This window comes from Silurus meridionalis, chromosome 10 (assembly GCF_014805685.1).
Source record: "Silurus meridionalis isolate SWU-2019-XX chromosome 10, ASM1480568v1, whole genome shotgun sequence".
Taxonomy (NCBI): Eukaryota; Metazoa; Chordata; class Actinopteri; order Siluriformes; family Siluridae; genus Silurus; species Silurus meridionalis.
This window is the reverse complement of record NC_060893.1, coordinates 1,477,446-1,492,940: the sequence shown is the minus strand read 5'-3', so window position 1 is coordinate 1,492,940 and position 15,495 is coordinate 1,477,446. Positions and strand designations below refer to the sequence as shown.

The following is a 15,495-nucleotide window of genomic DNA, read 5'->3' as shown; positions in this document are numbered from 1 at the left end:
ATCGTATATTTTGAATGTGGACAAGAGAAGTCCACCTGCTTCAGAGATGGAAAATCGAGTCTTCTGCCAGCAGTGGAGAGAGATGAGAATAGTGCAGCTGAAAGGTTGTACACTGGAGAATATAGACAGAGTGGAGAAATAGGAGGAATAAACAGGCAGGCTGTTTGTATTAATAGAGGATTCTGAAGGTGACCATATCAATGTTGTTCCTCATTTATATATTATTTTCATATAGATGTGTTATTTCGAGGAACGGAATGTAGGCAAACCTCGAAATGAGCTAAATTATTTACCGAAACACCAAGTGCCGAAAATCAATCTGCCTCATTGCATTTATAACATTTTGCAGACAACCTTATACAGAGTGACTTACATTGATCTCATCTATACAGCTGCCCCTTCCTCCTTCCTCATGGTTGCACTGAGTTGCAGCGGGCATCATCACCTCTAGGGGTCTTGGGATTCAAATCGAGCCTGGATTACTGTTTGTGTGGAGTATTTTAGTCCACATGGGTTTTCTCTGGGTTCACCGGTGTCCTCCTGAAATCACATAAAGGAAGATACAGTATGAGAACCAAAACATGGTGGCCAACCTGTGTTGATGCTGTACATGGAAAACTGGCCAAATAAAGACACCCAGAATAAAGAAATCTTAGGTGACTTTTGCACACCAAACGTAGGTTCTTGTTCCTAATGGGTTCTCTTGATTTCAGAACCCTTAGTATAATAAGGAAACAATCCGTGGATGTCGGATGCTGAAGGGAAGCTTCATTTTTGATTTCAATGAATGTACTTTGCTGCCACCTCCCGTTTACTAGCTGTAACAGCTCTTTGGCTACATCTCAAATCACTGTTATCACTCTCACTACTATAGTGAGTCAAGAATGCAAATTAGGGTGGAGCCTATAGGATTTAAGGGCTGATTATTGGTTGACGCTGATTGGCTGAGACGAGTCGTGCAGCTGTGAGCCAATAGTAAGCTAATTTTACTAATTGATGGTGAAACGCGCGAGCTTGAAGTTTTGATAAGGAGCTCGTCTGGTCGGTTTGTTGCATAGAAAGTGAAAAATATGGCGAGTGTGAGAGAGCGAGCTGCTGCTTTAAACCTCGCAGGGAAGATGTACAGCCCAATGCACCATCCTGCTGGTAAAAAAATATATATAATAAAAATTGTATTGATTGCTTTTGAACTGCATGTGCCATTATGTTGCTTGTACAAGGTGTAGTGACCTCTGGTGTGTATTCTATTTATATTTGTGTTTGAGTTCGTACGTCTGTTTAAACGTGTTGAAACACCTGCTAGTTTGATTCATTAAGACATGATTTTTTCTTTTCCAATTTTGAGTTTTGTTCATTAGAAGTTTGTGTCTCTTTGGTCTGTGTTGAAAGGGAGGTGAGGGTGTTAGGGAAATGGTTTGTTCAATTGAGATGGTTAAGAGAGGTTGATAGCTTAGTGGTTAAGGCATTGGACTCTGGACCAGAAGGTTGTGAGTTCAAATCCCAGCCACATCAAGCTGCCACTTCTGGGCCCCTAAACAAGGCCCTTAAACCCATAGCTGCTCAGTTGTATAAATGAGATGTAAGATGCTCTGGATAAGGGCTCCTGCTGTAAATGTTAGTTTGAATAGATTTATAAGGTGTATATACATTAATAGTTTAAAGATATGAAGTGGGAAAGTGTTTGGATAGAAGGAAAGTTACTGAGCTGCACTAAACCCTCAGTGGTTCAACATAATATACAGTGGTACCTAGAACTATGAGTTTAATTCGTTCCGTGGACGAGCTCGTAGCTCAATTTGCTCGAACATCAAATCAATTTTCGCCATTGAAAATACTTAAAATGCCCTTAATCCGTTCCAACCCTCAAAATGCTGCCCTGTTTTTATGTTTCATGTTATTAAATAAGAAAAATACATTTCTAAATAACAAATATTGTATAAAAACCTTACCTTGGAGATGAGATGACTTGAGCTAACGAAGACGCCTGCACAGATATAGGCAGAGGAGGATGGAAGATTCGTTCTTTGCTTTTAATTTTCGTCAGTCTTCGCTTTCACTAGTTCTTGGCTTTTTCACCACACTTTCCTCATTTTCAACTAAAGGCCTTTTCTTAATAAACCTGTCCAAGGAGGTCTGTTTCATTTTCCCTTTCAGAATGTTTCGGAAGCGAGTTAGGCTAGTGTCATTAAATAACGCTGTTGCACGACTAGTTGCAACTTTATCAGGATGTCTCTCTTCTACATAAAAATATGCAACCTTCTCCCACATTGCCAAAATTTCCTTGAGCTCTTTTGTATTGATGACCTCGGTCTCTTCTGCCTTGGAACTAACATCACTTAACGCCTTTGTGTGCCGCTGCGCTTTTTAACTCGTCAGTCGTTAGTTCTTTGGAGTGCGCCTTAACGAGCTCTTCAGTGTCCCTTTCATCCACCTTCAGACCCATAGTCTTTCCAATGGACACAATCTTATCCTCCAATGGCTCTTCGGGTTCAGGTTCGAAACCTTCAAAGTCCAAAGGAGTTCACACAAAACACGACGCACAAAGCAAGAAACCACATGCACAACGAATCAGTGTTTAATGTTTACCACGCCATCTAGCAGTGGCCTCTCGAGCTCGTACCTGAATCTTTTGCCCGCGTAACAAAGCAAAAAATGGCCAGAGTGACTACTCTTATCTGGGAAAACTCGTACATTAATTCACTCGTAGGTCAAGGTACCACTGTATTAGACTTCTAAATGGAAGGTCATGGGTTCAAATCCCACCACCACGAAGCTGTCACTGCTGGGTCATTAAGAAAGGTCCTTAAACCCCAAGTTACTTAGCTGTATAACTAAGATCCAAATGCCATAATGTAAACAAGATCCATTTTCTTTCACCATGTCTGTAAAGCATTGTTTACATTCCTCTGATTCAATCAGTTTATTTTATCAATGAGGTCATTCTTCTTGCAGAACTGCAGATCCTTGAATTTTTTTTTTGCACCACACTAACGGTCTAAACTCCAGTCATGAATGTCACAGCAGGTTGTCTGATGATTTCTCGTTCTGTAGATCAGCAGACGCTCATTTCTTCGTGCCAAACCAGCTTCATCTGGAGCAGACTAATCTCACACCTCCAGTCGGAGGTGAAGGTAAAGCGGCGACGCCACTTCCTGAAATCTCACGACAACTGCTTTGTGGGATCTGATGCTGTTTCTGTGATCCAAGCCTACGTTAAGCAGAGCAAGGTTTTGGGGGATGCCGAAGTGCCCAGGGCCAAAGCGGTTCGTGTGTGTCAGGCTCTGCTGGACTGCAAGGTGTTTGAAGCAGTAGCAAGTAAAACATTTGGGAAGGAGAGCAAGCTGTCGGAGTTTCAGGACAGCGTCGGCAGCCTGTACCGGTTTCTGAACACCCAGACCCCTGTGCTGAGCAGTGCAGAAAATACACTTACCTCTCCCAGCAAAGAGAGGAACCCAGAGAACTGCCTACACGGGTGATGTAACCTCTCTACACTGTCTATGCAGGCCTAGAGATGTGTATAGTATGTAAATATTACTATTAGGTCACAATTAACTGATATGATTAACTGATTTGCTTTGGATGACCTTGCAGTGATGACCCACTGTTCTGTCACAGTACTCCAGTGAAACCAGGCCACATTATGAACATCTTGCTGGAGGAGATTGACCTTAGCCTGAGCCTTCTCCAAGCTGAAAGTTTACCGCCATCAGGTAGTGATTTGACTTCAGGACAGTGGCATGGGTTTTGCTGCACTGATTAAATCTTCCATTGTGTAATTTTCCAATTAAATTTAAGTCCTTTTTAAATATAGAATTATCTATTTGAGACTTCTGATGAGTTAAATGGGTTTTTTTGTGAAACACCTCTCGTTACGTCTCCCCCCCAGTGGTCAGTAGGGTGTGGCAAGAGCAGACGGTTCAACGTTTGCTGCAGCTGATTGAGCTCCCTCTGCTGGACGGTGTGTTGGATTGTGGACAGTGTCCCTATCGGCTGCCAACAATAATGAACCTGACATTCTTTACACAAGTAACTACCTGGACAGAGAAATACTAAAGGCTTTTAAGGAGTCGCAGTGAGTTTACTGGTCTTTTGCTAAAGAAAATGAAATAGAAGTCATTTATAGTTTGTTGAAAACACAGTGTGATGACTGCATTTCCCTGCACGCCTGCAGAAAAGATGAGTGGCTCTTGGCAGCATTAGAGCTGATGGACTTTCTGCCAGACCAGCAGGTGGTAGAGGTAAGCAGAGAGCTCCCCAGCCTCTCACAGGATGATGAAGAGGATGGTGGAAATGAAGAACATGCACTGTGGAGATCCACAGGCATCCAGCAATGCAAAGATCTACTGTTTGACATTCTGGCTAAACATTATGGACAGGCCAGTTTCCAGCCTCTTCTTCCTAGTGGACTAAATGATGTCTACACACAAATTACTGAACTTTTGGGTAAGTTATGATTACAAACCATCATGAACAATGATTAGAAATAAATTACTTGTTAGTCGTATTGCAGCAATTCGTGTAAAGTGTAACGTGTGTTGCAGTTAAAAACCAATTAAAAATAATGTATTTATTAATTATATTTGCACACTCTCATGAGCATTGTTTTCTGTATATTTTATATTTCTATTTTATTACTTTCTTTTCAGACATAAATGTTTATGTAAATATTTTATTTATATATTAGTGGTTTAACTGTACACGAAATTCACGGTTCGTTACGAAGCTCGGTTTTTAAGTGATGGTTTGGTAGAATTTCCAATCAGTTGGGGGGAAAAATGCAAAACATAAAATTGCTTGTTTTTTTATTAACCTCGTTTATTATTAATAACATTTGTGATCAACGGTTTGCAATTTTTAAACAATTTAAAATAAAATGGCTGCTTGGGGAAAAAATGTATATAAAATCAATCAAATAATGCAATAAACTTTTTTATTAATTTTTTTCTTCTTTATTAAATTGAGTTTATATCCAGATCGCTATACAGTGTCATGGCGCTACTCGAACCGTCCCAGAAACACAATTGAAAACTCGGATGACTTCTTGTCATTGGCAGCATTTTTACGACAGTGTAGCAATACAGATATGTACTCAATTGAATCAATATAATTTAAAAAGTTGCATTCATTTGATTTATTTTCTTTTATTTTTGACGAGTGCCAGGCAGAGACTAAACAAACTTTCTGTTTGCCACTAAATATGTTGGTGAGGCAACAAAGATGTGAAGACGCTCCGCACATAAATTAAGGATCAACAGTTTGATACCAACAAATGTACAGTTTATTCCTATTATATACAGAACTGTGCAAAGGTTTTGGGCAGGTGTAAAAAAAAAAAAAAAAAAAGCTGGAACGTGTGTATGTATGTATATGTGTGTATATATGTGTGTGTGTATATGTATGTGTGTGTGTGTGTGTGTGTGTGTGTGTGTGTGTATATATATATATATATATATATATATATATATATATATATATATATATATATACATACAGTACAGACCAAAAGTTTGGACACACCTTCTCATTCAAAGAGTTTTCTTTATTTTCATGACTATGAAAATTGTAGATTCACACTGAAGGCATCAAAACTATGAATTAACACGTGGAATTATATATGGAATTATATACATAACAAAAAGTGTGAAACAACTGAAAATGTCATATTCTAGGTTCTTCAAAGTAGCCACCTTTTGCTTTGATTACTGCTTTGCACACTCTTGGCATTCTCTTGATGAGCTTCAAGAGGTAGTCACCTGAAATGGTCTTCCAACAGTCTTGAAGGTGTTCCCGAGAGATGCTTGGCACTTGTTGGCCCTTTGCCTTCACTCTGCGGTCCAGCTCACCCCTAAACCATCTCGATTGGGTTCAGGTCCGGTGACTGTGGAGGCCAGGTCATCTGGCGCAGCACCCCATCACTCTCCTTCTTGGTCAAATAGCCCTTGATGCCTTCAGTGTGACTCTACAATTTTCATAGTCATGAAAATAAAGAAAACTCTTTGAATGAGAAGGTGTGTCCAAACTTTTGGTCTGTACTGTATGTGTGTGTGTGTGTGTGTGTGTGTGTGTGTGTGTGTGTGTGTATATATATATATATATATATATATATATATATATATATATATATATATATATATATATATATATAAATATAAATATAAATAAATAAATATATGGAAGTGGTGGTGGTAGTAGTACATTTATCAATTGACAGAATGGAAAGTAATTGAACAGAAGACAAATCCAAGTCTAAGGAGTATTTGGTGTGACCACCTTTCCCCCTCAAAACGGCATCAGTTCTTCTAGATATTCTTGCTCACAATTTTTTTTGAAGGAATTCTGCAGGTAGGATGTTTTCAAACATCTTGGAGAACAAATCACAGATCTCATGTGGATGGAGGTGGCCTCACATCCTGTCTCATGTAATGGATGTACGCTATTACTTCCAGAACTCCTTGTTCTTGATCTACAATAAAGATGGCAATTTACTGTATGTTTAGGTTCGTCATCCTGCTGCAGAATAAATTCGGGGCCGGTCAGACGCCTCCCTGATGGTATTGCATGATTGGTAATTAATATCTGAGAGCATTAATCCTGATCAAATCTCCAACTCCATTTGCAGTCCCAAACTTGCGAAGAACCTCCACCATGCTTTGCTGTTGCCCACATACACTTATTAATTGAACAAACCGCCTTCTGCTACAATAATTTAGCACGAGTCCTTTTATCTGCTGCATTAAGTTTCCTTGGCTGAACACTGCGTCTACAGTCCACAGCCCATTTCTTTGTGCTTCAAAATAGCTTGAAGAGCACATCTTGAGGAAAACCCACCTGCTTTAGAATAAGAGAGACCTTGCTGATGCTGTTAGCTCCTTTGTGTCTTGCTGCTGTGCTCAGTCTCGCCATGAAACTTGGACCTGTAACATGAAACTGTCCCTTACCTTAGTAGCAGAGTTTGATCTTCTCACCCAGTTTGAAGTTCCTACACAGGTGTTTTTCACTGTGTTTCTGCCTACATGTGAAATTTATCATAAAGCTTGATGTAATCGGTTAAACTTACACCCGAGTCTGATCCTTCAAAATCCCAGACTTTGTGCAAGTCTGAGAATCGATGCTGGTTTGAAGTCAAAGGGTGGTCTCACCAAATACTGGTTTGATTTTAGATTTTTGTTCCTCAGTTCTCTCATTTTGCATTGTGTAAATTGATGATAAAAACATTTGAAAGCATTCTTGACAGCATTTCTGCAAACCTGCCTAAAGCTTTTGCATGTACTGTACAGATACAGTGGATTAAGAAGTCAATGTTGGTGCATTTAATAATTGTTGTAATATTGTGCTAGTATGCAGATGCACCTTTTTTTTTAAATAACCATGTTTCATCTCTGGTTTGTTGGTAGTGAACGGGAAGTTTGACGTGGCTCTGGAAGTGTTACAGCTGTGTCTGAAGTTGCTTCCTGCAGCTAATAGAGAGGAGCTGTACAGGCTGCTGAGCTTCATGTCACTGGCTGCAGATCCACAACACATCCGGCTTCATAAGGAGGTGGAACAAAAGGAGCTCATTGTTGCATTTTGATACGTTTTTGTGAACTTTAAGGTTTAACACGGTCATTATGATTTTGTTTTCAGATCGAGAATCGGGTTCACGTGAAGAAAACGTTTTGTAGATCGATAATACAAAGCAGGAGCCTCTCGAGGGGCAAAGTGGACCTGCTGTTGCTCTTCATGCTGGATAACCATGAGGACATCTTCAAGGTATTAAAGACGGGGTTTTTAATCACTAAGTTGCCTGTTACAAATCCATCCTTTATCTGGTCTTCACGGTGTCCTAACAAACTCGGTGTCAATCACTGACTTAGGGTTTGATATATTTTTGTCCATGAATGTATAATTTATTCTTAATAGTTTATTCTCTTCATTACATAGCTTTTCTTTTAGTTACACTGCTTCTAAGAGTGCGTGTTTGTTAGAGTTTCACTCAGGGCTTCAGATTATTTTTTATTCCAATTGATCAGAATTTATTTTTTATTAAGAATTTGTTAAAAGTCCCTTGGTGGTCTAGTGGTTAAGATGCAGCGCTCCCACCACTGCGACCCGGGTTCGATTCCCGGTCAGGGAACCATCCCCAGCCACTCTCAGTGCCGGTCCCAAGCCCGGATAAATGGGGAGGGTTGCGTTAGGAAGGGCATCCAGCGTAAAAATGTGCCAAATCAAACGTGCGGAGGATCCGCTGTGACGACCCCTAACGGGAGAAGCCGAAAGAAAGTTTTATTAAGAATTTGTTAAAAATTAGGTGTGTTGCTTATTATAACGATATAAAACCCTAATTTGAAATATTTATGTATAAAATTGTACTTAAAAAAAAAAAATAAAAAAAAAAAATGCGACATTATACCTAGACATTAATAAAGCTTATGGCTGCTTGTTGCATAGGGGAAGATCCACTTTGAACGAATTCACTCGTACTGGGTTGTTTCTATCTAATAAAATAAAAAAATAAAAACCACCATTTGAGTATGCAAGGTGAAGTAATTTGTGTAAGTCAACAGTTGTATAGTTTTTAATGATTAATTGCAGTTGGCAAGTTGACAACCATGCTTAATATAATCATAGAAAATGTAATAGATTTATTTATTTATTTCCACAATTTTTGTAGGGGGAATAAAGAATAGCACACTCCTAAATGGGGTCTTGAGAATTGATGCCTAATGAACTGCTGAGTGAAGCTGATGCATTTAGTTGACTTGTGATTTCTGAACTGAAAATCTTATTAGATCCCAGGTTCTTTGCACAGGCTGGTCAGTGACAAGCTGGACGACATTGTGAAAAAGAAGGACCCCACCACACAGGGTATGTCTTTTCAAATCAGCTATTTCAAATGTATTTTAAAAAAGCAATATTTTTGTTAGGTAGGCATTGCGGTTGACCCTGCACTCTGACCCCATTTTCCAAACAATTTCACTGCTCTGTTACGTACACGTGACAAGTAAATGCATATTCTATTGATAAATGCATATTCTATTCTATAATGATTGATAAAAAATGTCACAACACACAAGGATTTAATGTCTGCATCATATTTGTATCTATACTAACTGTCAATCACTTTTTTCTTCTTGAAAAAAAATCATGTTTCTTGTCCTTAGGCTCTGCATTCTGTCAACAAATTTCAAGCACCCTGTACAGCGACACTGTAAAAAGCCTGACGAATACGGAGTTGTTTGTTCTACTCAGGAATATCGATGAAAATACAGCGTACTCCATGAAGGTGAAGAGGAGACTGCTGGCCCAGTTCCATAAAGGCCATCCTGATATTTTCGCCCAGTATTTCGGGTCTAGACTGAGCACAATCAGCTTGTCTGAAGTGTAATCATTTGTCCTTTTCTTTGTTGTGAGAAAGTAAATGTTTTAACTTATGTACATATAGGTATGCACAAATGATGTTAACATTAATAAAAACTTATGAAAACTCATTAAAAATAATGTTGCTCTAATTTAACCGAGTTATTCCTGTGATTTGTTGAATAAAAAATGTTTTTTTCTTTTAACTCTTCAGCATAGGTGATTTTGACACTGGTTGCTTTTTGCGCCTCCTACTGGTGGGTCGTTATAACTGTTTAAAAGTGGAGGAATTTTTGCCTACTTTTATTTGCAGAATTGGTTTAATTCTTTTTTTTTTTTTTTTTTTTAAAGATTAGATTCAACATAAAATTCAGTTGGATGTTGAGATCGACATTTATATGAGGCTTTTTGAAAACATTTAAGCTTGTGCCACAGCATCTCAGTCCGATTTAAGTCTGGACTTGAACTAAACCACTCCAAAACCTTTATTTTGTTTTATTTTATGTGAGCTTGAGGTCATGGACTGATCCCAGACATTCTTCTTCAGGATTTTCTGATGAAGTACAGAATTCATGGTTCCATCAATTATAATAGTTGTATAATAATTCTAAAGGTTAATTGTGTAGTCTGAAGAGTGTTAATGCGACTTAAAAATATATATATTTATGCAAAGAGAAACACTGGTTGAATGGCACTACACATTTCTACTTATCAGATTCTCCGCTTGGTATTTATTCACGTGGCAGCAAAACAATGTTTTAAAGCATACAAATCCACGTCAAGAGCTTCACTGAATTTTCACATCTAACATCAGAGTAAGGGAAAGATGTGATCTCTGGGACTTTATCTATGATGACTGTTGTTTATGCAGCCTAGTCTGGTTTATGTTTCAGAACCTGCTGATGATCTGGGATTTTTGTCCCAAAAAGAAATGTCTAATGAATGAATGGCCATGTTGTTAAGAAAGGTCAGGTGCTAGGAAGGATATACAACAGTAAGTCAAATAATCATCATGGTGGATAGAAAAGCACCAGAACATCAAACCTTGATGTGGATAAGCTTCAATATTAGAACAGATCAGGTTCTAGTCATCAGAACATGAATCTGAATCCATCATGGGCACAGAATGTAATGTTTGCATATCACTGCACACCTTGATTATGATGAAACTATAATGAATAAACATTCAGTGCCACCCAGATGAGGATGGGTTTCCTTTTTGAATCTGGTTCCTCTCGAGGTAAAGATTGAGAAAGGTCAAGATTTTCCTGTCCACAGCCTCTGGTTTGCTTATTAGAGACTTCTACATTATTGTATAACTGCTTTGAGGCGATGTTCATTGTTAAAAGTGCTCTAGAAATAAAAAGGAGCTGAACTGAATGCTAAGTGAAGGAAATTGTAAAACTACAGAATATGCAATGGGATTGTGGTCAGATGTTGACAGATGTTGTGTATGGGGTAAATTGCAGATGTTCAGGCTTAATTGCTAAAGGTAATCCATCAGATACCTTACATTTTAAGAATACAAACTCGCCAAAAATATTCACAACAGCACACATGAAGATGATGTGTGCTTCCTATGTAGACACTCCATTAAAACTGTGTTCTTGTATTATATCAGAATAATGGATTTATCTCAGAACACTGGGTAAATGTTTTTGTTTTGTCCTGTGATTTTTGACTGTCTGTCTGTTTCTTGGTTTAGTTGATGTAGTGATCTGCTGTAGATGATTCTCTCGCCTCCTGCTTGCACTTGGAAAAGGGAATATTTTTAGCATTAGCGACGCTTCAGCAGGCTAGAAAGACTTCACTCAGACGCTGCGCATGCGCTCAGTACGCGTTTCACGTTGATTGGCTGATAACAGTCCTGACCAATCAGCTTTCAGTGCGTCGCAATGCGGAAGCGCTTTAAACTTCACAATGGACTACTGAATATGTCGTTGGTTCTGCTTAAGGGAATTTTTTTTTCTTTCTTTTTTTTTTTACCATTTATATGTTAATTCCTGTAAAAAATAAATAAATAAAATAATAATTGAAACAGCTCTAGAACAGTCATATTTAGAATATTTGTCTTATGTGTATTATGTTCACAGTCCTTTATCAGCCTGCCAATGGATTTGCATGCTGTCTGGCTTTTGCAGGTTTATATATATATATATATATATATATATATATATATATATATATATATATATATATATATATATATATATATAAGAGGCACACACGTGGACAATAGGTCTGGCAGTAATTAATGATCATTTGCATTATATTTCTTCATCGTATTTAGAGCTCAGGACAATCTCATGTATATATTGTGTCATCACAATAAAACACACACCTCACTTCCACACAGCTCTCAGTGCACGTTCGTTGTAATTGTTAACAATCTATAATCATATAATCTGGATTTGCACTGGAACTGGTGATAATCACCTGCCATTGTGTTTCTTATTAGCATGCTTGTATAGTTTATATTCTGATTGTACACAGGGGTAAAATCATAATAATGATTAAAATGTGTAAAAAAATGTTTACACGTCTTTGTCCAAATATTACATTTTTCCCAGAAATATATATATTTCTAAAAATATTGGTCTTTATCTGGTATTATGTGGCCTGATCAAGGGCCTGAGCTCAGAAATGAAAGCAGGATGGATAGAGCAGGGAGAGATCTACAGGATTTATTTCATTCTTGCTCATTTTCTCATCAATATTTTGTTAAAAATATTAATATAAGTAATATATTTCTTTTTATTTTGGGTCGATTCTTTATTTTGTTTGTTTTTAAACCCAGGTGTGCAAATGACTCCCCAAACCACTACAGATAGATGTTTCTGTGTATGTCTGGGATATAATATAATGATAATAAATTCAGCCTCCTTCATGAGAAACCTGAAGAATTCATAGATGTAAGAGGCCAAAGTCTGCAGGCAATAAAAAGAGCCTGTGTTTTGGGGTTTCTGAATGATTGACATCTATTACAACCAGTGAGTATACAGAACGCACACCAGGAGCCAATCACGGTGAAGGGGGCGGGTCTTTCTGGGCTGAAAAAAAATAATTTGACTGGTTATGGCCCCGCCCCGGAAATACAGTCTCCACCCTCCTGGTGTCCAGCTGCAACATTTTATCCCACACACACGTACATTTTCTGGTCTTTCATGGTTCGGGCTTGTGAGAGGAAGATGAAGTTCTTGGTAGCGATCACGATTATTGTCGCCTCGGTGTTTTTCCTGCTGCTTCCCAACGGATCTCAGGCTGATGAGAAGAAGAAAGGGCCCAAAGTCACGGCCAAGGTAAAAAACAAACAACCCGTTCTGCTCGTGCATCCTGTTCGGTGATGCAATCTGTAGTGAAAAACCTTTATTTATTATTAAATCAATCAGAGTAAAGATCATCATTCTTTGCGCGTGCTGGGCATCGGCTCGAGATGTTTATTTTGAGGTGTGTGTGCGCGCGCATGAACATTAGTAAATCTATTTGATACTAAATGCTCAGGTGATGAGTGTAAACATGCACCAGGCGTGTCCAGGGTTTTTTTGTGCGCGTGTGTGTGTGTGTGTGTGTGTGTGTGTGTGTATGGGAATTCTGTGTAATGGCGCGTGTAGGCCACGTCCGCGTTAAACCGGCTGATAGCGCAGTGCGCTTGCGCACGAGACGGCGTTCCTGATTACCCCCCACCCCGCCCCCCAGTGGAAACTGCACCAGAGTTTCCGCGCGCGCCCCCGCGTCTTGCGCATTGATTTTAATAGCGGAAATGTATAATTTGTAAAGTTTGATGCATCTTTGCAAATGTAACTTTTGCTGCTTTGGTTCTTTGAAGAAAAAAAAAAAAAAAACACACTCCACATCCCACAGTCACGCGCGTCAGTGCGCTCATTTGCATGTCGGATTTCTTTCTTCCTTCCAACCTGCTTTGATTCGCCATTGTGTAAACACACAATCAGAAATCTCGGGATGACTCCAAATTTTGCATGCAATATAACCACAATAAATAACTCATCACTCTACTGATGCTTGATGAGAAGGTCTGGGGTTCAGCCACTGGTTCATTCACTAGAGATAAAGTTTTATAATGAAGCATCTAATAGGCATGAAACTTCCTACATTTCAACTTCATAACCCGTTGATCTCTCTAAAGCTGATTCAAAATCGCTCTACAAATAAACTTTTAGTTTTCAGTTCTTCATGGTTCTGTTGAAGAGAAATAAAACAATGTACAAAGAGATTTACAACAATTTCATGCTTCTAACTTTGTGAAAAGAGTTTTGAAGAACCACATCTGGATGTGATGTTCTGGAGACTATAAACCATATAGTTGATGTCTTGAACAATTCCACCATGGTGTTCTGAAGTGATTAAAATTCATGATGTTCTTGTACTCCTCTCCATAACCCCCTCTCAGGTGTACTTTGATATCCGGGTTGGAGATGAGGACATAGGGCGCGTCGTCATCGGACTCTTTGGAAAAACCGTCCCGAAGACCACCGAGAACTTCGTCGCTCTGGCTACAGGAGAGGTGTGAGCTCCGATTCTACAAATTCACCTACGCGTTACGGTAATCTATCGAATAACCGCGAGTTACACAGAGTTCTCTTGTGCCTCAACAGAAAGGATTCGGTTACAAGGGCAGCAAGTTCCACCGTGTGATAAAGGACTTCATGATCCAGGGAGGAGACTTCACCAGAGGAGATGGAACTGGAGGTGTGTTTTTAATTGTGATCTAGTTTAAGTATCAGATTTAAACTGATCTAAGTGGTTGTGTTCTGCTGCTCTGACAGGAAAGAGTATCTATGGTGATCGCTTCCCTGATGAGAACTTCAAGCTGAAGCACTATGGCCCAGGATGGCTGAGCATGGCCAATGCGGGCAAAGACACTAACGGCTCTCAGTTCTTCATTACCACCGTGCAGACCCCATGGCTCGATGGGAAACACGTTGTCTTTGGCAAGATCTTGGAGGGCATGGTGAGTTTCCTCATGTATTGTAATATCGCTCTGTAATAATCTTCTGTGCTTCACCATGGTCCTGGAGGAGACATTAGAATTCTGTATATAAGATTTATGCTGGAAAAAAACAACACGACTTCTAGGACCAGGCTTTAGCTGCTTACTGAATCTTTGTACTTTTTCCCTCAGGATGTGGTGAGAAAGATCGAGAGCACGAAAACAGACGGCAGAGATAAACCTCTCAAAGACGTCACCATCCACGAATGTGGCAAAATCGAGGTGGAAAAACCTTTCGCTGTGCCAAAGGAGTAAAAGAACCCTAATTGATGAAACAGGACTGTGGGGTTCTGGGGTTTTAGCAGGTTTTGCTCTACCACTAATTTTAGTGGTGTGTGCATTCGTATGTACGTGTGTGTGTGTGTTTTGGCAATTCAACCCAACACACTTGCTCACACTTTTACATCTGTAGCGGTCCACCTTGGGTCCATTCTGAACAGGCATTCCATGTGGTCTCACACACAGACCCACTCGACACCTGCTTTTTGTAAACAAATCTTCAATAAAGGATCCAGGTTTTGTTAAGATGTTTTGTGTACTTCACTTTGATCTTCATACCATAAATACATTTCTTTCAGGAAATACGTACAACACAACCCAGATGGGTTTAATGATGAGTGGATTAGCAGAGAATACACTTAAAATTAGCGCGTGCGCGCGCACACACACACACACACACGGAGTGAATTCTAGTATGCTCCAAAGAAAATCTTCGATAGGTTCATGATTTCCGTCGCAACTACGCTCTGTGAGACCAATGTTCTCTTATAATAAAGATTTTTAAAAGTTTTATTTTATTTTTTTTTTTTACAAAGAAAACATACCAGGCTTTTTACAGGCTTGGAGATCTTTTGCATGTCCGGTGTATGCAAATACACTAATCTGGCCCGATCCGATTTAAAATCACATGAACAGAAGTTCTACAGCATAAATATCTCAAATATCTGAGATATAGGTGGGTCAGGATCAGGGTTCACTTTTTACTTATTGTCCCTCTTTGAAATAAAGAATTCCATCAAAATCACTTGAATGTTAATTATGAGGTTTTTGTGTTGTGGTTGTACAGTGGGTGGCGCTGCAGCCTCACAACTCACTGTTTTATACTGAACTGGGCTCATGTTCTTGCTGGTTTCCTCTTCGTTCTCCAGTTT

At 39.1% G+C, this 15,495-nt stretch overlaps 2 protein-coding genes across 2 annotated transcripts; both read left to right on the top strand.

Moving 5' to 3' along the window:
- Positions 1–964: 964 nt before the first annotated feature.
- depdc7b (DEP domain containing 7, paralog b) lies at positions 965–9,493 on the top strand. The gene is given in 10 exon segments (XM_046859669.1): positions 965–1,146; positions 3,052–3,472; positions 3,592–3,710; positions 3,887–3,991; positions 3,994–4,072; positions 4,172–4,443; positions 7,395–7,537; positions 7,624–7,749; positions 8,769–8,844; positions 9,141–9,493. Coding segments are annotated over 10 exon segments (1,641 nt in total). The 5' UTR covers positions 965–1,070; the 3' UTR covers positions 9,365–9,493.
- A 2,938-nt stretch (positions 9,494–12,431) lies between these two features.
- ppib (peptidylprolyl isomerase B (cyclophilin B)) lies at positions 12,432–14,869 on the top strand. The gene is made up of 5 exons (XM_046859787.1): positions 12,432–12,635; positions 13,745–13,858; positions 13,950–14,043; positions 14,121–14,305; positions 14,477–14,869. Exons 1-5 carry the CDS (start codon positions 12,501–12,503, stop codon positions 14,597–14,599), a joined length of 651 nt encoding a protein of 216 aa, XP_046715743.1. The 5' UTR covers positions 12,432–12,500; the 3' UTR covers positions 14,600–14,869.
- The last annotated feature ends 626 nt before the right edge of the window (positions 14,870–15,495 follow it).